This window comes from Lynx rufus, unplaced genomic scaffold (genome assembly GCF_022079265.1).
Source record: "Lynx rufus isolate CCGP_SWC_20201006 ecotype Redwood Valley unplaced genomic scaffold, mLynRuf1.p SCAF_15, whole genome shotgun sequence".
Taxonomy (NCBI): Eukaryota; Metazoa; Chordata; class Mammalia; order Carnivora; family Felidae; genus Lynx; species Lynx rufus.
In genome coordinates this window covers 22,817,380-22,839,514 of record NW_025814829.1, presented here as the reverse complement: position 1 = coordinate 22,839,514, position 22,135 = coordinate 22,817,380, and the positions used below count along the sequence as shown (strand labels likewise).

At 53.2% G+C, this 22,135-nt stretch overlaps 1 protein-coding gene across 1 annotated transcript in view; it reads left to right on the top strand.

Annotated features, from left to right (window-relative positions):
- LGR6 (leucine rich repeat containing G protein-coupled receptor 6) overlaps positions 1-19,292 on the top strand; it is a 118,364-nt gene extending 99,072 nt beyond the window's left edge. The window contains exons 7-18 of the mRNA XM_047077254.1: positions 885-953; positions 3,007-3,078; positions 3,275-3,346; positions 4,681-4,749; positions 6,006-6,077; positions 7,235-7,300; positions 8,427-8,498; positions 8,883-8,954; positions 10,543-10,668; positions 11,672-11,832; positions 15,406-15,486; positions 18,037-19,292. Coding sequence (XP_046933210.1) covers positions 885-953; positions 3,007-3,078; positions 3,275-3,346; positions 4,681-4,749; positions 6,006-6,077; positions 7,235-7,300; positions 8,427-8,498; positions 8,883-8,954; positions 10,543-10,668; positions 11,672-11,832; positions 15,406-15,486; positions 18,037-19,292 — 2,188 coding nt within the window. The remainder of the gene's footprint in view (positions 1-884; positions 954-3,006; positions 3,079-3,274; positions 3,347-4,680; positions 4,750-6,005; positions 6,078-7,234; positions 7,301-8,426; positions 8,499-8,882; positions 8,955-10,542; positions 10,669-11,671; positions 11,833-15,405; positions 15,487-18,036) is intronic.
- The last annotated feature ends 2,843 nt before the right edge of the window (positions 19,293-22,135 follow it).

Genomic DNA, 22,135 nt, shown 5'->3' with positions numbered 1-22,135 from the left:
ATGAGAATGCATGTCTCCCCACATTCTTTCCAACTTGGGTTGCTACTACTTTTTAAAAATTGCCTCTATTGTTTTCTGACTATACGTGTGATACATGCTCATTGTAAAAAAAAAAAAAAAAAATGGGAAACGAACAAAAGCCTAAGAGAAAATAAAGATTAGCTGTCATGCCATCATCCAAAGATAAGAAGCACTGATCCGTTTTTTAATGTTTATTTATTTTTGAGAGAGAAAGAGAGAGAGCGAGTGGGGGAGGGGCAGAGAGAGAGAGAGAGACACAGAGCCCGAAGCAGGCTCCAGGTTCCAGGCTCCAGGTTCCGAGCTGTCAGCACAGAGCTCCATATGGGGCTCGAACCCACGACTCGTGAGATCATGACGTGAGCCGAAGTCGGACACTTAACTGACTGAGCCACCCAGGCGCCCCAACACTGATCTGTTTTATAGACAGCAGAGGCCACAGCTAGCCAAGGTAGTCACCTGAGGGAACCTTCCAGAATCCCTCTTGCTGGTGACAAGGGACTAAAGATGGCCCCATTCTTTCCTCTGTCCCTCCCCCAGCCACTGACTGTGTCTCCAAAGGCTTGAGGGATTTTCCTCAGCCAGTGGGGACTCTTCCTGAAGGAGTCAGTTGCAGGTATCCACATCCCTGAAGTGTCTCCTCAAAACAGTGCTATTGCCAGGAAGACTTCCAGCCTGAGGATTTGCGGAGTAGGAATGGAATATGAACATTCCAAAAATGTGTTTCCAGGCATTGACAGCTGGATCCGACAGATTGGAAAACGCATCTCTCCGGCCAATCCCAGAGCCAAGTTTCTGTTTTTCAGGGGCCCTGACATGCCCTGTGAAGCCACCCTTCTAATGACTGCTCTTGCTTTCCGTCCCAGAGACCTGAATTATAATGAGCTGCAGGAGTTTCCTGTCGCCATCCGGACCCTGGGCAGACTGCAGGAACTGTAAGTCCCTCTGCTGGTTTCTGTGGGTGTCCTCCTCTCCCAAGGGCAGGGGCTGAAGCCAGTTCTGGGCCTCCCTCGCAGCCTCACCTCCCGGGGTCCTTGTAAAAACTGTAGCTGCGTGCCCTCTGCAGCACCCCCGTGCAGGTCTCAGTAGTCGCAGACCTCATTAGTGTGGCACTGAGCATTTCCGAGAGGTGTGTCATCGGCAGAAATGGCTCTGAGCCCTTCCAGCCTAGAGAGACACATGGCACAAGACACCTCCTGGGAGGCTGGGCCTGGCACTGCCCCTGCCTTGGTTGGCGTGTGTCTGGAGATGAATGAGGAGAGGAGCTGGGGGCTGGTCTCTGGGCTCATTCCTCACCACCTGATCTCATGGGGAAGATCAGAAGCCCGATTTTGTTCCCCACAGTCGCTACCTATTAGTATTCTATTTTAGCATTGACTGTGCCCAGCACTAAACACAAACAAAGAGTAAGATAGCCCTGGACTGTTCCCCCAGGATCCTTCAGGTCTGTTGAGGACACAGAGTAAAGCAGGCACCAGGACAGAGCAGCTTAGGGTCGGTCTATGATTCTGGCCCTAATTGTCCAGGGGTAGCTAAAATGACTGGGAATCCAGAGTAATATACGAAGAACCTTGTAGACTAACACATGTGAGATGAACCTTAAGGGGTGGATGGAGTTTCAGTGGCGACGGTGGAGGACGAGGGAAGGCATTTCAGACAGAAGAACCATGGAGGCAGAGACCCAGATTGGAAGTTGAATGGGCAGAGAGATGACCCCAAGGGAGACCAGGCTTACTGGAGGAGAAGCTCTCGGCAAACAGTAGATCTACTGGGGGTAGAGTGGACTAGATTAAGGGAATCTGAGGTTGGTGAACAGAGCCCCACACTTACAGGCAGCCCAGCATCTTTACTCAAACCACCGCCTGAGACCAGCCCAACCCCATGCCACCACCCCCCCCCCCCGGCCCCACCCCGTCCGAAGTTGGCAGGTGGGAATTCCAGGTGTGTGTAACAGTTGAGGAACAACCAGACCGGTTGGAGGGAAGGGTCTGAATGAGAAACTATTGTAAGTCCCCCTCCACTGCCATTGGGGTCCCAATGAGTATAGATGTGTGTGTGCACGCGCGCATGTGTGTGCCTCTATCTGTCCCTATCTTTCTACATCTATTGAGAGAAAGCTGCTTGAGGACAAGGCCTCTGTCCTATGAACTTCTAAACATCTCAGGGCTTAGCTCAACACTAGACACAAAGGAGGAGTCCAAAATCGTATAAGAACAAATTAACAAAGGAATGGAAGGTGGAAATAGTAAGGAGAAGGGAAGAAGGAGAGAGAGGGGGTGGACGCCCAGAAGGCATGAGGAGACACTAGAAGTCTCCAGACAACAAGAAGTTGGCCTGGGGGTGCTGCTCAGCATGCATTATGTGTTTCCCAGTCCAATTTTTATCTTGAGATGATCACCCCGACTAACCAAATGCATAATTCCCAGCTTCCAGAGCCCTGGACACTAGCGGGTGCCTCCCTCCTCACTTCCACACACAGTCGGCCAGTCACTCAACATCCACTGTATCTCCCTGCTCCTGCTGCTGCTGCCTTTCTAGGTTCCTTAGTCTCCAGGCCTGGAGGCCAAGCCAGCCTCCATTCAGGGAGCAGCTCTCGTCCCTGGGACCTTCAGAAGCTCTGCTTTTCCCATAGGCCCTCAGCTTCCTCCTTGGGGAACCTGTGGAGTTCCTGCCACAAGTGACTGAGGAGAGGAAGCCTCTCCTGGGATCCAAACTCAGCCTCCTGCTCCCAAGTTCTCCCCCCTTACCTCCCCCCTTGTTCTCTGAGGCTCCACGCTTCACCCCCTTCACAATTGTCAGAGAAAAGGTTGGGTGTGTTATCAAATGAAGCAGAGACTTCACAGGCAGGAGGTGAACCCGGAATCTGGACTGATGTCTCTTTGGTCCTATGGCCTTTCTGGTCAGCTTTCTGGAAGCTTCATGGAGTTCTGTCTCGCCCTCTCCATACCTTTCTCCAAGTCCTCACTGACTCATGGTATTGCCTTCCAGGGGGTTCCATAACAACAACATCAAGGCCATCCCAGAAAAGGCCTTCATGGGGAACCCTGTGCTGCAGACCATGTGAGTACTCGTTTCTCATGTCTCTTGGTGCTGTGCGGTGTTTGGGGGACGGGCTGGGGCGGCAGAACTCTGGGAGGGGGTGCCTTCCCCTGTGTGCTCTTTCCTGGCGCCAAGGGAGGGGAAAGCAGAGATCTGCCTGGGTCCTAGCTCAAAGGGCCAAATAACTAAATTTGGTGTTTGGGTCTTTTTCTTCCAGACACTTTTATGATAACCCAATCCAGTTTGTGGGAAGGTCGGCGTTCCAGTACCTGCCTAAACTGCACACGCTGTAAGTTGGGCCCTAGAGCCTGCCACCGTCTGGACCTCTCCCATTCCTCACTCCTTCCGCTGCCTCCTGCCTCCCATCTGCAACTCTCTCACCCACAGGGCACAGCACCCACTGCCAGGCCTGGTCTCCTTCGGGGCTGTGGCCTCTGTTGGGCTCACACCTATTCCCAGCTCTGGCTGCACTTAACAGCCTCCCTTCACCTTCCTGTGCTTCTTCCCAGATCCCAAATGAATGAAGAGAGCCCTTCTCCATAGTCCAGGAGTTTAGTCTGGCCTCTTCAGAATCCTGCTCGGGGCAGCTGTTTCCATAAATACTTGCTCAAGAACCAATGACTGGGATAAGGGTCTGGTTCTCCAGTGACCTGGGATAAGGGTCTGGTTCTCCGGTGACCTGGGAGCATGAATCCCTGGGCTTTTTGTGGTACTATCTTTATTGCTTTGGGCCCAAAGGCATTCCCTTGTTTCCTCTCTCCCATTGTGTTAAACCCCAGCCCAAGTTCCACTTCTGCAAAAAAACTTCCACGGATTACATTCCACCTGTGGCATCATAGTAACATAAGGAACATCTCTAAAGCACATACTCCCCTTTCTTGTATATTATCACATTTCACTGTCACCCTAACCCTGTGAGGTGAGTGGTGTTAGTACAGTTTGTAGATGAATCCTGATGCTCCCAGGCCCTGGTCAGCCTTGAGCTAGAACCCTTGACTCCAGATCGTAGGCTCATTTCTGGACCCTACTGCCTCCTTGTGGTCCTGTTGAGTGCAGACCTGTGTGGGTCCATGTCCTCCTGGAGATAGAGGATGGTGGTGATGGAAAAAGCCAACAGTCTAAAACAATTTACGAGAACCAGTGGAGAGGTTGATAAAGCTTTAGCTGATGACACTTTAGGGGAGACTCTAGCTCAGGCTATAATAAGCAAACCCCAGCAGCCAAGGACTTTTTCAGTAGCACCCAAGCAGTAGCCTTTTAAACAGAAGCAGTTCCCATGCTCCTGTCCTGTGTTCTTTCTTTGTTCATTTGTTTTGTTTTGTTTTGTTTTGTTTCGTTTTGTTTTGTTTTGCATGCTGGGGCCCTAGTGCTGGGTTGCCTGCTCTGTCTGGGCTACAGTGGGCTGAGCCAACTTAAGGAAATGGTGGTTTAGACCCTGCTGAGCCAAGGTCCCCCCCACCAGGGCCTGAGTAGCTGGAATATTTTGAGGTTGGGCAGTGGTGGGGGAAGGATGATGTTTCCCAAAAGGGTAGAGTCTTGAGGGACAGATCAGTGATGGTAGGGAGCCCAGATTATCAGGATGCTCCGACTTCACCCTTCAGACGTTGTTGCTTCTGTTTCCAGATCCCTGAATGGTGCCACGGACATCCAGGAGTTCCCAGATCTCAAAGGCACCACCAGCCTGGAGATCCTGTGAGTGGATACACTTACCTTCTACCTCATCTGTGTCCCTCCTTTGCTCCCAGGAGGTCTTCTGTCTGCCTGTCTCCTGGAAGTCTGTCCAAATTCTTTGCTTGCCCCTTATTTGGCCTGCTTCTGCTGCTGGCTCCAGCCTGGCCCAGAGGTCACCTGGCTCAGCCCCAGGTCACTGCTGCTGGCAAGGCAAGGCCAGGAGTGGCAGGTGGTTTGGGGGTGAGGAGGCTGGCCTTCTCTTTACTATGCTTGCATTTTTCAGGCATGACTTCAGAGTTCCTAACCCCAAGTCATGAGGGTGCTGAGGACCCTGCCACAGGGGGAGAAGGGTTGTGGAAACACATCTTCTTTGCCTTTCCGAAGCGTGATTCCAACAAGGATTTCTCATATGTCCTATCATTATAGACTGCCGGGTGGGGGAGGGGTGTCAGAGCGTAGTAGGCCCTCAATACATTTTAAAAGGATGAATGGAACAATCAAGCAAACACCCAGAGTGGGTGTTAGGAAGCCAACTGTCCTGCCCCACGTCACATGGCTCATTCATGGCATGGCTGGGACAGGAACTCTCTTCTGTGCCTCTATTGTCTTCCCCTAGATTTGCTGGCATCTGGAAAATTTTCCATGAGGGAAGTAATAGGTCCCCAAGAATGACCTCGGCCTTGGGTCTTCCTTGGGACACCCTGTCCCCAGCCAAACCTGCCCCCACAGCCCTCTCCGTACCAGCCCCTGGTCCTCCCCTTCTTTCCCATCCCATCCCCCTTCCCCAGGGCACAGGGAGCAGGCTCTGTGCGTGGTTCCCATGGTTCCACTAGGGTTGTTTTGTTTAGTCTTTTCCTATCTACTCTGTGCCCATGGCTATCCCCCTTCTCTAAGGAGAGCAGACCAGATTCTAGTTCCTGTCCTACATAGCCAGTGTTGCTGGAGACCATTATGAGACAATGGGTGGGGACACGATGGGTGGGTGGGGTGGGCTGGGCACGCAGGAACTGTCTGCCAAGCAGAGAGCCCCTGGGCTGTGTCCCTCTCTGTCTGTTGCCCACACCTACCCTCCTCCAGTCCCAGGGGAGCCTGGTGCTCAGATGCCAGGCCTGCTGCCTTCTCTCCCTGCAGCCCCACCCCTGCCCTGTGCCTCCTGCCACTTCTCTTTTGTCAGCTCTGTGCTCCCATGTCAGTATCAGGCCCAGAGCTGGAGACGGGTGGCTGGGGATGGCAGGGCCCTGGGCCTGGTGCCAGCCCTGTCTCTGTTCTCTCTACAGGACCCTGACCCGCGCAGGCATCCGGCTGCTCCCACTGGGGATGTGCCAACAGCTACCCAGGCTCCGAGTCCTGTGAGTGGTTCACGAGCATTCTCCAGTCTTGGCATTGTGCCCTTGTTCCCATGGGCTGGCAAAGGCCCCTCCCGCTCCTGTCCCGCTTGGTTACCTCTCTTCCTGGAGAGTGGGACACATTGGGCTGCTGCTGAGATCCTGCCCGAGAAGCACTGGGCTGTCCTCTCTTGTTCAGGGTAAAAAGACAACGGCCTTTGGAGTCAGACCAGGGTTGGAGGCTTAACTCTGCCACCTACTAGCTGCATGAACTTGGACTCACTCTCTAATGTCTCAGGGCTCCAATTCCTCACCAGCAAAATGTGGATAAATGGGTGAGGGTTGAAAAAAAGTTCACGTACAGCACATAGCGCTGGCCATGGTCGGTGCTCAATAAATGGCATTATTTACCTAGTAGTAAGAAGAAAATTAGCCCCTTGTGCAGCCTCGGAGGTATTTAAGTGGCCTATGAAGTCAAGGGGAGTTTTCCTTTCTCCCCTGAATCCAGCTGGAACCTGAGGCTCGTCCGCACGGACCGTAGCCCACAGCCAAAGATGGGGAGACTGACAGATGACACTCTACACGCGAACAGAGCTAGACTGGGTGGAGACATGGGCTCCAGACCCAGCCTTGCCACTGCCTGGCAGTGTGTCCTTGGCAGGCTCTGTCCCCTCTCTGTGCCTCAGTGTCCTCATCTGTTAGATGAAGGGGTTGGGCGCCAGATGACCCCTAAGGGCCCTAGCCTGTCCTCCCTGTGAACTCTGCACGGGGACGATGGGTGATGTTTACACAGATTGGCGTTGGCCAGCTTGCTCAGTAATGCTCGATATGTTCTGTGCGTTCAGTCCCCGAGCCCCTCACCCTCTGCTCCTTTTCTCGTCTCCATGCCCCTCTCACTTCCTGTGCCCTTTCCCCCAGGACCCTCCCAGGGTCCTGCCTTCATATAGATGAGGCAGCCCTGTTGGAAAAATGCCACATGATCCCCATCCAGGCCCTGCAGCGAGGAACCAGACTCAGCAGGGGGAAGGGGCGAGAAGTCCAATTGCCTTGAGGTGTGTCAACAGCCAAGTCCCTGCAGGGTCCTCCCAGCCCTCGGCTGCCTGACAGGAAAGCCCGTCCTGACCAGAGCCTCTTCTCCTGGCCCCCAGTTTACCCTAACCTGGTCCTTCTCTCTTCCCCAGGGAATTGTCTCATAATCAAATCGAGGAGCTGCCCAGCCTGCATAGGTGTCAGAAGCTGGAGGAAATGTGAGTGGGGGCCGGGGGAGGGCAGGGGTGACGGCAGGCAAGCCCAACTCTGGGCAAGTCTGAGGGAAGGGAGTCAGAGAGCACACTCTGAACTTTCTCCCTTCTCTGAGCTTGTTGAACTCGGAGGTTCGGGCTGGGAGCTCAGCAGAGGCCTGGGCGAGGCCCCTAGGGACCACAGAGCTGACACCCAAGCAGAGTCTCAAGGTGGCTCATTGGGGATCACTAATAACAATGAAAGGCAGTAGTGATTAGGGCCAGTGGAGGGACAGGGTCATATCAGGGCTAGGAGGCTGGACAAGGGAAGGCCTCAGAAGACTGAGAGCATGCTCTCTCATTTTCCAAACCCCCTTAAACACACACACACACACACACCCACACCCACACCCACACACACACACACACACAGAGGTGTATGTATGCACCTGCACACTAATACACCGGAGAAGAAACCTAGGATTCAAATTTGACAAGGAGAAAAATCACTTAAAAAATGCTCTAAGCTCTTTCACCCAGCTTCTGGTTTGGTTTTGTTTTGTTCTGTTTTGTCCTTCAGCGTCTGCTTTTTCAAGCTAGCAGGGTCTCTCTTGTCTCCTGTGTCTGTCCCCTGTCTTGAGGCAGGGCAACGCCTTTTGGGACCAAGGCAGAACGGGGTCTGAGGGTCTGTCCTGTTTGTCTATATGCCAGAGGAAAGAGGGTCTGCAGCATTGCTGAGGCCCAGGGTCTATCTCCCATTCAGACGACCAGTCCACTGAGCTCTTCTCCGCAGCTTAGGCCAGTCATCGGGTCATCCCAGGGTGGGGCAGGGCTCCGCTGCTGGGCTAAGGTCTGCAGAACCCAGGGGCGAGGTTGGCTGGGCTGGGAGCCAGCCCCGGTGGGAACCCTGGAAACTGACTCCCTTTTGGGCCACAGGGATGGTTTTGTGGCTTTGTCTCCTGACCCACTTACCCAAGGCAACCGGATCCCCTTGTGCTCCCTTTAATTCTGGTGACTTCCGCGGGCCGGGCCCTTTCTTCGCATGCCAGGAGAAGTGGGGGGCTCTCCCTTCTTCCTCCTAGTGCATGGGGGGTGTGGAACTGAGCCAGGATCCGAGCCTATTGGCTCATCTAGTCTCTTCTTGCTGCCCCAGTGGCCTTCAGCACAACCGCATCTGGGAAATTGGAGCTGACACCTTCAGCCAGCTGAGCTCCCTGAGAGCCCTGTGAGTATCCTGCCGCAGCCAGGGGTGGGATCCTCTCCCAGGCACGCTCCGTACCCATAGCATACATGGCAGTGACATGCCCACAGCTTCCCTGCCCCCAGCACACGCACAAGAAGAGAGGTGCCTCCCGGTACGGATGGCTTCTGAAGCCACTTCTCCAGCTGGTACCCAGGGGGGTGATGAGACTCTGAAGCCAAGCGGCCAAATCCCTCTTCCTGTGGCCACAGCCAGGTTGGGAGCCGGGCGGCAGGTACCTTCCCCACGAGGCTGAGGGTTCTGCTACCGGGGGCAGCTCAGGTGGGGAGTGAGTGAAGAACTCAGGATGGGCAACAGTGAGTCCTCCAAGTGTCATTGGTCCCCCCGTTACACCCTCTCTGCTCACAGGGACCTGAGCTGGAATGCCATCCGGTCCATCCACCCTGAGGCCTTCGTGACGCTGCGTTCTCTAGTCAAGCTGTAAGTGCCCACTGCCCTCTCCTCCCGGATGGTGGAGACCAATCAGGACTATGGGCTGGCCAGCGGGGGCAGGAGGGGCCACCCCAGAGCGGGGACATGCACCACACATCCCGGGGAGGGGGCCTCCAGCCTAATCAATCATTCTGACAGTCCGTTTGACAGACTGTGGGGCCCGATAAACAGAGAGCCTGCCTCCTACAAGCTCTGGAACATCGTCTGCTAATGTTCTGCAACATTTTGGCAGCCTCAGCCCTCCCGGTGCCCCCTTGTCCCGGCCCTTCCCCCAGCCTCTACATGTCCCAGTAAAGAGGATGTACGAGCCTGAAACTCCTTTACAGCCTGGGACGGTGGCAGCAGATGGATGTGGGAGCCGGGGTCTCAACTCAGCAGTCCCCTACATGAGCATTAACTCTAGAGGGCTGCCATTCTGCGGGGTGGCGGAGGACCCCACGATCGCAGCGTGCTGGCTGCGTGGTCGCTATGTCAGGGCTGGAGAGGACCTCTGATGGGGCTGCCACACACTGTGGTGCGGGCTGTGTACTGCACAAGGGCTCCCACCCAGTGGGGAGCCAACTGCCTGCTTGCTTGTCCTGAAGTTGTTTCCACCCCAGTGGGACTCTTTTCTGATTAACACCCAGAGTCCTTCTGGGCTAGCTCCAGCCCTGGCCTCAGAGATCATCCAGCCCAACCCCTCACTTCACGTCTCCAGGCCCAGGGGGAGAAGCTCGCTCGAAGCAAAGGCCGGAATGAAAGCCTCCCAGGAGGCTCACAGTGCCCCTCCTGTCTGCCACTCTCTGGGCTCTGGGCCGGAGCCTGGCAAAACTCGCACCTCGGTCTTCCCTCTCCTGTTTGCTCTACTCCGGCCAGATAGGTAGGGTGGATATTTTTATCCCTTTGAAGGATGAGGACATTGGAACGCAGGCAGATTTGTGACTCCCCTTGGTTATGCAGGGAGTCGGTGACAGCTCCGGGTTTCCTGCCTCCCAGTCCAGGCTGTTTCCACGACGTACGGTCTGTGGTCCTGGTGTTTGGTTTGGAGCCCTGGCTCCTGTGATGTGTCTCCAGTGGATAGACCATGCATGTCCTCATCCCTGGCTACGGAGCCGGGCCTGCAAAACAGAACGGATGACCGAATCCCTGAATGTAGCCAGAGGCCAGCTCTGCCCACCCCCAGCTCTGGCCTCTTACGTCATCAGAAAAGCAGGGGAATGGGGACAGGCACCTAGTGGGGTGGACAGGGACCCTTGGATGGGACTGGGACCTGGGCATAGGAGCTGTGGTTAAGGGGCTCTCTCACGAATTGGGTTGGCTTGACGTCACCTTGGAGGAGTCCCTGGGATAGAGTTGGCCCCCAATATTTGATGAATGAATGAATGAGTGATGAATGAGTTATGGATGGTGCCTCTAGCCACCCTTGACCATCCTCCTCCCCCAGCTTGTTATGCTTTCGTCTCTCTATGCTGATTTCCTGTCCTTTGCTCCTCTCCTCTTGCTCCCATCCCAGGCACACTGGCCACACCCTCAGCACAGCCCTGCCCCTTCAACAATCCCACTGACTGCCAATAACCCTGACCATCCACTGTCCTAGGGACCTGACAGACAACCAGCTGACCACACTGCCCCTGGCTGGCCTTGGGGGCTTGATGCATCTGAAGCTCAAAGGGAACCTGGCTCTGTCTCAGGCCTTCTCCAAGGACAGTTTCCCAAACCTGAGGTGAGGGCCTCGCTTTCCCCCACACCTAGACAGGTTTGTCCCAGAGCAGCTGGAGAGGCCATGGGAGGGACAGGGAGAAAGCCACAGGGCCTCACCTCAAGAAAAAAACTGATGGCCCAAAGGCTTAGGGTTTGGCCACTACTGAATGGGAACGGCTTGCTCGTGCCTCCCCCCCCCCCCCTCATCTCGTTCATAGCGTTTCTTTCTGTCCCAAGTACCAGCCCCGGGGGACCCTGAGATCTCCTGTGAGGACAGAAGTAAGATGATGTGAAGGCCCCTGGACCTCCTCGCTCCTTGCCCCATTCAGTGCACCCAGACTGCCGGTCTTCACCTGGGCGGCATCTGGGCCCCTGCAGTCAGGGCAGAGCCCAGGGCACTGATCACTGGAAAATAAGCCGCCCAGCCCATCCCTCGCGCTAATGACATCCAGGCCTTCTGCTTGCAGCAGCAGCAGCACACAGCCTGTGTGGCCCAAGCCCCATCTGCTGCAAGCTAACGACATGCCTGGAGGCATCTGCCCTCACCCTCAGAGGGCACCAGATTCAGCTCTGATGTACCCAGGGGTAGGGGCGGGGGGATAGGGCGTGGGTGTTACTGAGGGCAAGGGTAAGAAAGAGTCACGAGGAGAATCCCTGTCTCCTTAAATATAAAAGAAGAGTTGCTGGCTGGGAGGGAGGGGAGCAGAGCACCGGAGTGCTGTGTGGCCTTGGGGAAACTGCTCCCCACTCTGAGCCTGCTGAGGGGACTCCATAAACAGTGGGCAGAAAGTAAATCTTCCCATCTCAATTCCCAACATGAGTGAGGAAGAGATTAGACTATGCTCAGAGCCCTTCAGAGGCAGGATCCAGGCTGTAAGACCCTTACAAAGAAAGCCCAGGGGGCTGACTGCACTGTCAGGGCGCTTTGGGGTTGAAAGGCAGGCACCAAGCGCTGGGTCCCTGGGTTGATGGCCGAAACGTTGCTAAGGCAGCCCGTTTTACTCCTGTCTCCCCTCAACCCCCAGGATCCTGGAGGTGCCCTATGCCTACCAGTGCTGTGCCTATGGTGTCTGTGCCAGCTTCTTCAAGGCCTCTGGGCAGTGGGAGGCTGAGGACTTTCACCTTGATGAGGAGGAGCCTCCAAAGAGGCCCCTGGGCCTTCTTGCTGGACGTGCTGAGAACCAATGTGAGTGATGGAGGCCCTGGGCAGGGCAGGTGGGTGGCTGTGGAGAGAAAGTTAGGGAGGAGGCTTGGGGGACCCTGGGAGGGGTTCTGGCAGGGGCTGCAGAGGGAAACCCCAAGGGTGACCTGGGAGGTGCCTCTGCTTGCACCTTGTCTCTCTAAGGACATAGCCCAGAAGTGGTTGGGGAGAAAATAACGACGGCGACAATGACGGTAGAAGTGTTTCTATATTTGTCAAGTCCTTTGCGGATCACAAGATGCTTCCCAAACTGTATCTTATATAACACCCCTGCCCTGGTGGCTCACATGTTTCTTCTCCAGGGCTGCCTCCTCGCCACCTGGGCCCTTCAACGTCAGGGCATTCTCAGAGAAGACATCCACTTTCTAATCAACCTGAGCCAGGCAGGATTGAATTAAATTAATTAGATGAAATCTGCTTAAAAAAAAAGAAAAGTCCCCTCGCTATATGTGCTAGAGCCAAAAGGAACAGCATGGGGATTATCACTGTTCAAGTTGTCCTGCCCTTCAGAGGCCACTGGTTGCAAGAGGACCTTGCTGAGAAGGGCCATCTTGGGCCACATCGGTCTGTTTCTGGAAGAGTTGGGGTGAAAGGAAAGAAGGGTGGAGGTAGGCAGCGAAGGGGATTCAGGGATCGTCTGCCAGCTGGTGTCTTAGATAAAGGGCAGAGAGGAAGGCTTCCATTTCCCCCTCACCTTCACCCCATGTGACAGAACACAGGTAGAATTAGGAGGAAGCAAAAAAGGGCCCCTGATATTAGATTTCTTTCAGTCTCTAGCCCTCTTTGCACCATATACCCATGGAGAATCTAAACAGAAAAACCAGATCTAAACATGTAAGGAAAACATCTTATGGTGGTGTAGACAGGCATGGGTTCTAAGCCCGACTACACCATTTACCAGTTGAGTTGCCTTGGACAAGCCATTCACCCTTCCTGAGCCTTGGGTTTTTTGGTTGTTTTTCTTTTATCTGTGCAATGAGAACAATATTACATATCTCATAGGCTATAGAGGGCAGACTATGTTCACTGCTGCTGTTACCAGTGGAACTGGGTGCCTCCTGGCGTGTGTGTGGAGGGAAGGTGTATTGTGTAGTCCGGGACGCAGCTTATGGAGGCCAGTGTTGGGCAAGCAGCTAGGGGGTCTCTGGGGTCTCCCTCCTGGTGTACAAGCCCATCCCGGGGGAGGGTGTGAGGACCCCAGGAGGAGCCCAGCAGCCAGGCTGGCTCTGGGCCTGCAGACAGCTGTCCCCAGGGGACATTCCCGGATGTCTGTCTGCGGTACACTCCCTCAGGGGGCTGGAAGGAGGAATGGAAACTTTCCTTCCTCAAGGTGAAACTTTCCACCAGGCTTAGGTCTTGGAGAGCCACAGGGCGTCAGAACCGTGGGCTGCCTGCCGCCGGTAACGGGAGCTAGGGCAGGGCCCCCCACTTCCTGTGGGAGCTAATAAGCCTTGAGGAGGAAAGCCAGGAGCTGCGCTGCAGCCAGATTTGATTTCCTCCTCGTTTGAAGAGTGGTTACTTAACACCTTGGCTGTGACTTTCCCAGCCTCAGACGGAGGCCACGGGCCTCACCCCTTACATTTCATTCATGCATTCTGATTTCAAAGAATTGCTGAGCTCCATTCTGGAGAGCAGGGGTGGGCAGGGAATGAAAGGTGGAGAGGAGAGGAAATGCCAGGACCCTGTGGGCACACCTCGGCCTCCTGCCCGCCCTGATGTTGTCTGGGCCAAGAGCAGCTCCACAGAACCTTCCTGCCTCCTGGGAAAATGCCCAGCTGAAGGTGTTTACCCTTTAAGTGGGGGAGGAAGGAAACGAACCACACGAGCCAGAGATGGGGACGAGCATGACACAGAGTCACCTCTCCATTACTTGTGTGATGGAGGAAGAGCCCACAGGCCACTGTCTCTGAAACCCAAGTAAATGTGCAGGCATCCCTTTCAAGAGAGGCAATTCTCTCACACCCCTTAGGGCCTCAGACACTTTTCCCAGTCTCAGCAGAGACACTAAAGGCTTATTCTTTAAAAAGTCTTTCGATGCTGAATTATCACCACAAACAAGAGTTTTGTTTTTGTTAAGTTAGAAGAGGTTTAAGATTATCATTTCAAAATTCTTGAAGAATTTATGGCCCCCCAAGGTGTCTCTAACACCCCTGCAGTTCACAGCCCCTGGTTTAAGAAACCTTATAATAGTGAATAAGAGGTGGGGAAAAAATCCCATTTTGATTCAGACAAGTTACAGAGTTTCTTTAACAATGGATTTATCTTTCTAATCCTATTTTCTCTGGCTAATGGGATTGCAGAGGCTACACTTAGAATCGGAAAGATCAGTAAAGATGATCTAGTCTGGCCTCTAACTCAGCATAGAATTGCCCTTTCTCCCATCAGGGACTTTCTGCTCCCTTGGGTATCTCCAGCGACAAATTATGCCCAGCTCCTGCATCTGTAAAGCTCCCCCGACCATCTCCTCCAGCCCACCCAGATCAGTTCCTCACCTGGGAAAGCCTAACAGTTAAATATCTGGGCTCCGTAGTCAGACAAACCTGGGTTTGAAATTCGCCCTATCGCTTGCTGGCTGGGAGACCTGGGGCAAGCCACTGACCTTCGATGAGCCTCAGTTTCCTCGTCTATCGAATGGTGTCAAAGGGCACCTGCTTTGTGCGGCTGCCACGAAGGTTGACGAGACCACGCAGATGAGGACTCGCTGGGCATAGTCTGGCACAGAGAAAGAGCTCAGGGACTCTCGGCCCTTTGTGTTAAATAAACCTATTAGTTGACACAGTACGCTTTGTCAGGACAGCTTGATTCTCTTCTGTCTCCATAAGCCCCTTGAGGGCAGGACCGTGTTTCATTCATCCCTGAGCTCCCCTGCACTTGCCCAATGCCCAGCAGGTGGCAGACATTGCATTCAGCACACGTGGACCTCAGTCCCACCTCTTTGTCGGGTCAACTCTAAGTGTGGGAGCTTATTTGTGTTAGTAAGAACTAAAACTTCTCCATCTGAATTGTTAGTTTGCATCCTTCTATGACCCATCCTGATTCTGACGTGCTCTGCATGTAGGAGTACAGTGCCTTTATGCCTAACGGGGACTTCAGCTCTTCGAGGACAGCCATTGTATCCGTACCTACTCTTGCCTTTCCTAAGTTAATCCCCCCATGGCTTTGACTGCTTCTGAAGCAAATAAATAGCTTCCGCTCACTCACTATCCCTGGTTCACCTCCTCTGAACACTGACCAGCTCCCTACTCTAAGCAGCACGCACGGACTAGGCTGCCTGGAGGAGACATGAGCTTGCTGAGTTATAGGACGAGGTCAGCAAGGCCCAGCTGAAACATTTGCTGAAAAGGACCGACCATGCAGATAATCCACGGGTGCATAATAGGGAGCTGACGGAATGTTTATACCTAAGAGTAGAACAGACGTGCAGGGCTGCTGGGGTGAGCCGTGCTGGGCAGAGTGAGGTGGGGATGACAGCTGAAAGGGGTGGGCATTTGGAGAAAGGTGGAGCTTGACTGTCACCAAGACCGGGGCCCCATGCCACTTTCTGGCCTCACCTCTCAGATGATCTGGATCTGGACGAGCTGCAGCTGGAAATGGAGGACACAAAGCCACACCCCAGCGTCCAGTGTAGCCCCGTTCCAGGTGAGATGAGCGCCTCGGTGTGGGGTCGGGGGCAGGGCTGAGGAAGGAGCACCCAACTATTGGATGAGAGAGAGGCCGGTTCAGCCTGGCATGTTTGTAGCCATGCTTCAGGCACCTTCTCTGCCTAAGAACCGACATTCTGTGGGGAGGACCGCCACTTCTGGTGACTCCTGGGGAAGGAGCTGGCGTTCTTCCCTTGGGTGTCTGTCTGGAGCAGCACTGGGGTGGGGGGGAAGGGAGGGGTGGCTGTGGGGAGAGGGGAGTCAAAGAAGCCTTCACAAATCAGCTAATCAGAAGTTAACCAGGAGACCAGAGCGCCTGGGTGGCTCAAGTCGGTTAAGTGTCCGACTTCGGCTCAGGTCACGATCTTGCGGTTCATGAGTTCGAACCCTGCGTTGGGCTCTTTGCCGACAGCTCAGAGTTCGGAGCCTGGAGCCTGCTTCGGATTCTGTGTCTCCCTCTCTCTCTGCCCCTCCCCTGCTCGCACTCTCTCTCTCTCAAAAGTAAATAAACATTTTTAAAAATTTGAAAAAAAAGAAATTAACCAGGAGAAAATTTCTCTCATTGAAGAAAGAAGCAGGAAAGATGGTCTTTTTTACCGCACTGTTCAGAGTAGAGTGTGGCACTGTTTTTGCACACTCCTAGAGCCAGATGGAACTCTGAAAGGTCCCCTTCTCCATCCCTCTCTGCTCATTCCCAGGAAGATTGCAGTCTCTCTTTCATAAAACTCTCCAGGGTGAAAAAAACTCCACAGTACCTCTGGATAACTCCTTACAGGATTGTCCAAACCTTACAGCTGAGAAAGCCTCCTAGAGTCTAACCTGAATCCATCTTGCTGTGAAGAAAGAAAGAGAATTCTCTTTCTCTTCGATGCAATGCAACGTAACATGTTTAGAACAAAGAAGTCCCTTCCCTTGGGTATAAAATGCTAACAGGCTACCCCACCCCTCCCACCGTAGTCCATTGCTTAAGTCAGGGCAGGAGCTGTTCAGAATGAACAGAAAGCAATAAACAGTGTGCTTCTCCATTTCGCCTCACCTCCGTTTCCCAGTTTTGCATCTCTCTTTGGTTTGCGCCCCTTGGCCTTCTCTCCTTGTTCTAAGCCAAAATAGCGTTTGCTGACTGCCAACACCTGCTTGTAGCACTTAGTGGCTACAGCGCGCCCTCTAGTGCCAGCCCAGAGCAAGACCACTAACAGTCTGGAGGAAACAGGTGGTGTTTTTCTCCTGACTTGGAAACCCACATGCTTCACACTGCCACAAAAATTTCACTTGTGAAAACCAATAATCAGCAGCGATGAAGTAAAAGAGGAAGTTCCAGAAGTCAAAGTCCAACTTGAACTTGCTTTTAAAATAGCTCATATAAATGGTCAAATAAATTATGGTACATCCATATGGAAAAGTATTTATTACGCAGCCACTGAAAACATGTTTTGGAGGAAGATAAAGGTATGGGAAAGTCTGCATAATAAATTGTAACTGAAAAAGAGAATTAAAAACTATATACAGAAAGTCCCAATTTAGCTTAAAAACTTCTCTGTATGTATGTATTTTTTTAATAGGAGACCTACCACAATGATGAGTTCTTTCTGAGAGGTGGGATGATAAGCAGTTTTAATTTTTCTGTGTTATATTTTCCAAATTTTCTACAATCACCATCTATTATATAGTAATCGGGAAAAAAATATGTTTAAAAAATGGTTCCCACAAAAGCCTCTCAAATTCCCAAGCGACTAGAAATACATTGCAGAACAGGAGTCTGAAGTCAAAAGAACGAAGACATAATATGTCCAAAGTTACGGGGTGACTTAAGGACAGAACCTGAGGAGAGAGGTGGAAAACACCAGGATCTCACCCATTTGTGCAAAACCAGGTTGGAAAAACCCAGAGGCATCTGCATTTTAATTTACTTACTATGCTTTTCTTCCCAAATACTGATGGACTCTGTGAGTATTAAATGTGGTCTGTGTCCCCATCACAGAGCGAGGGAGAGCCAGCCCGGTACAATACCTGATCAGGGCTCATCCACGGTGGGGTCCCTAGTGGATCACTGGGCACTGACTGGGAGAAGCAGAGCCTTGGGACACAGACTGGTCACTCTCTGGGCAGCCCCTCCCATCTCCGTGCCTCTACCCCAGCCATATCCCCAGTTCTGATGCCCTCTCCACTCCTTTATCCCACCTCTCCCCCTCCTTTCTTCTAAATGCTGCTGCTTTGGAAAGACTGCTTTGCTGAACATTTTCTCAATGCCTGGGGTTGCACTGTACCAATTTGTACTTTGTGCACAAATCTGTTCATTATGTGTTTCTATTTTCTACGCGTATTGCGTGAGTGTCCACTCCATCCGCAGTTCCTTGGAAGAAGGGCTGTGTACATCCCCACTGTTCCTCCCCCCAACCCCACCTGAGAGTTCTCAGAGATCCTGTCAGCCTCCGTCAGACCGGGAGTTCTCGGAGGACGGAGGCTGCATCAGCCTCCCTGGCCTCATCCCCAGGACCTTGTGTCAAGCAGCCTCTGACCCAGCGGTAATGTCTGGTCCTCTCTCCCACAGGCCCCTTCAAGCCCTGCGAGCACCTCTTTGAGAGCTGGGGCATCCGCCTAGCTGTGTGGGCCATCGTGCTGCTCTCCGTGCTCTGTAACGGGCTGGTGCTGCTGAGTGTGTTTGCCGGTGGCCCTGGCCCCCTGCCCCCGGTCAAGTTTGTCGTAGGCGCGATTGCAGGTGCCAACGCCTTGACTGGCATTTCCTGTGGCCTCCTAGCCTCAGTCGACGCCCTGACCTTTGGCCAGTTCGCCCAGTACGGAGCCCGCTGGGAGATGGGACTGGGCTGCCAGGCCACAGGCTTCCTGGCAGTACTCGGGTCCGAGGCCTCCGTGCTGCTGCTCACCCTGGCCGCCGTGCAGTGCAGCGTCTCCGTCTCCTGCGTCCGAGCCTACGGGAAGGCGCCCTCCCTGAGCAGTGTTCGAGCAGGGGCCCTGGGCTGCCTGATGCTGGCCGGGCTGGCCGCGGCCCTGCCCCTCGTCTCAGTGGGAGAATACGGGGCCTCCCCGCTTTGCCTGCCCTACGCCCCACCCGAGGGCCAGCCGGCTGCCCTGGGCTTTGCCGTGGCCTTGGTGATGATGAACTCCTTCTGCTTCCTGGTAGTGGCCGGTGCCTACATCAAACTCTACTGTGACCTGCCGAGGGGCGACTTCGAGGCTGTGTGGGACTGCGCCATGGTGAGACACGTGGCCTGGCTCATCTTTGCAGATGGGCTCCTCTACTGCCCTGTGGCCTTCCTCAGCTTTGCCTCCATGCTGGGCCTCTTCCCCGTCACCCCTGAGGCCGTCAAGTCTGTCCTACTTGTGGTACTACCCCTGCCGGCCTGCCTCAACCCACTGCTCTACCTACTCTTCAACCCCCACTTCCGGGATGACCTGTGGCGGCTCTGGCCCTGCATGGGGACCTCAGGGCCCCTAGCCTACACTGCTGCCAGCGAGCTGGAGAAGAGCTCCTGCGATTCTACCCAGGCCCTGGTGGCCTTCTCTGATGTGGATCTCATTCTGGAAACTTCTGAGGCTGGGCGGCCCCCTGGGCTGGAGACATATGGCTTCCCCTCGGTAACCCTCATCTCCTGTCAGCAGCCGGGGGACCCTAGGTTGGAGGGCAGCCATTTTGTAGAGCCAGAAGGAACCCACTTGGGGAACCCACAACCCTCCATGGATGGAGAACTGCTGCTAAGGGCAGAGGGAGCCATGTCAGCAGGCGGGGGCTTGTCAGTGGGCAGGGCCTTCCAGCCCTCTGCCTCGGCCTTCGCCTCACACTTATAAATGTCCCTCCTCACCCTTCTCTTCCCATCTCTTCCCTTCCCTCTCGTCCCACTCCATGAATGATGGCTGCTTGTAAAATAAATTCAACCAAAACTCAACAGCGTGATCCACAGCAGGGACTGGACCATGGCTTCCATTGGTCTCTCTCCTGTGGCCACCACCAGTGTGTGCTTCTTGGCTTGGTTTCCCCTTGGCCTTCCTCTAGGCCTCTTCCCGGTCATGTCTGAAGCTGTGGACCAGAGATGGGGAAATTTCTCTGCCTAAGGAAAATGAATGACTGGGGTAGAGGGCTGAGCAGGTCAAGGATCAGGGTACAATGGGGCAGGGGGACCTCACAAAGACCTATTGGGGAACTGCCAAAGGGCACTTGAGCATCTACCCTGTGACTCATGGACTACATACAAAATGTGTTCTGTGTCCTGTTAATCTTGAGCTATGCCATGCAAAAAGACTCTCTGTTAAAAGAAGTTTTAGAAGATACTACACAATTTGTCCTTTCTTGGAGAGTCACAGTACATATTAGTATAGTAAAGGCTATGAGAATTCCTGCAGCAGTAAAATCCGTTGAACTTTGTTTAACCCCGCTCCCCCAGATTATTTGACAACAGGTGTTTGTTTGGTTGTTGGTTTTGTGGGATATCTATTAACATCTCACAGAATTTAACACTGCTATTTCCCAGGGCCCTCATTTCTATACCACCTAGTGCTACTCAGTGACATCACAAGATGCCACAAGTCCTAGAAAACCCCGATCCTGGGAGTTTCATCTGGGGTAAAGTTGGTGATTCCATCAACCAGAGAAGATTCTCCACACTCTCTACCTTGCCATCCCTCTTGCCCTTGGAAAGATGGTGAAGAGGCTGCCTTTGTGGTTCTAACCTCTACCCCCCGGAAACGGGGCAGGGATAAAGGGATCCCACATTGGCTCCCACCTCCTTCCTAAGCCCAACCACCAATGAAACTTCTGCCTTCAGTAAAAGAGAGGGTTCCTGGATCCTGGCAGGGTATACACAGGGAAGTCCATGGCTGTCTGGCTTCCTCCTGGCTCTAAGTTGCCTTCCTGTGGTTCTCCACCATATGACCCTTGCCAACTCCTGCCACAAGCCTAGTTTTTTCTTTGCATCCTAGGTCCTGCCTTCTCTGTGGGACGGGGTGTGTGTGTGGGGGGTCCCTGGCCAGCAAACTGGAAGGATATTTGCATTGTATGTATTGTTCAGTAGGAAGCATTATAGGAATCTGGGATTCCCGGGTGCCCCGAATAGGCCTGACCCTTCCATCTCCAGTCATAACCTTCCTGCCTTATGGTTCACCAAGTGCCTCTGAGCATTCCAGAGTGCTCTCCACCCCAAACATATACACATTCAATCTCAGGAAGAGGAGGTGAGAGCTAGGACATTCTCGAAGACATAAAAAGGGAATCCAAGACTCAGAAAAGGGGCTCTACTATTAAGACAACTCTGAGAAGGCCCTTGACAGCCTGAAGTTTAGCTTCTGTTTTCTCTCTCTGCTGCCCTCAGGGCCCAGGGGAAATTCTGACATGAGTCAGCAAGGCTGACCAGGCTGGGGTAGAGGGATGAGGCAGAGACGACGAGTGGAACTTGGCATATTTCTAAATCTCATTTGACCCGCTAAGTTGCCTGGACTCTTACAGGCTCTGAAGCTAAATGTGCCGAATTTGTAATCATAGAAGGACCTTAGGGTCCTAGCACAAGGTTGACCTCAGAGTAGGCACTCACTAGATGAGGTGAATTCATTTATCAATTGGTTGAGAACCCCTGGTCTCCCTTTCTCAGGGCTAATCAAGACCCTCTCATGGAAGGAGCTTGCCCTGCTTTGGGTACTGGGAGTTGGTGACTATTATGGGGAAAGGAGTTCTCTGAGATGCCCCAGGGATGACAAAGTTGGTATGATTTCGGGGAGCTTTGACTTCTAGGAAGTCACCCAGTCCCCTCCTCACAGCTACCCCCAACTCCACATGATCATTTTCCACCTTGGAGTCAGGGAGCCAGTGTTGAGTGGAACGTGGAATGAAGTGGCCATGTGTTAGAGGTTTAGGAGTGATGGAACAGTTCCCTACAGGTGGCTTCTTCTGTGAAAAGTGCGTTTTGGCTGCAAGCTCTAGGTGGTACCGCTGTCATCTTATCATTTACCCCTAAAGACCTGGGCATTTGCCAAGTCTGGCCCTTCTGGACAGAGGAGAGGTATAGAGGTATAGGAGGTGTTTGCCATGAACGATTTCCATTAATCAAAAAGCCTAGTAGATGTTGTACATTTACCCAAAATAAGGTGGTAGTTTCTTTGTTTCTGACTGGCTTTCTAGCAAGTCAGTATATTACTCTTTTTTGTTATCCCCATTATAAATCAGTAGATTATCCATGTCTTTGATGAAACACAAAATCAAAAACCAAATAATTCGCGGCATGTGAAATCTTCCAAAATGGTGTCCACAGGGACGAATCCATCCAAAGGGCTGTGATGGCAGAAATGTTGGGAACTGCTGACCTGGTACGTGCTGCCCAGGCCTCTATGTGTTGTGCCCTGGCAAACAGTGCCAACCACAATCTCCCCTCAGACCAACTTGTGGAAGAGAAAGTTCTTTAGTGGACCATTGGTTTGTCAAGCACCTCAGTACCCACCAAGAGGAAAACTCTTTAACTCAGTGCTGAGATTTGAAGACTATGGATGAACAGACCCTCTAGCTGGGCCTTTTCTTTGCCTCCCTCTCCCCACTTCTTACTGCCCAAACTCCTTCCCAACTTTCCTTTTCTAGAAAGAATAAAAGGCTTAAGGATTGGGGAGGAGAAGGAGGAGGAGCTGCCAAGAATGAGTAGGCCGGGATAAGT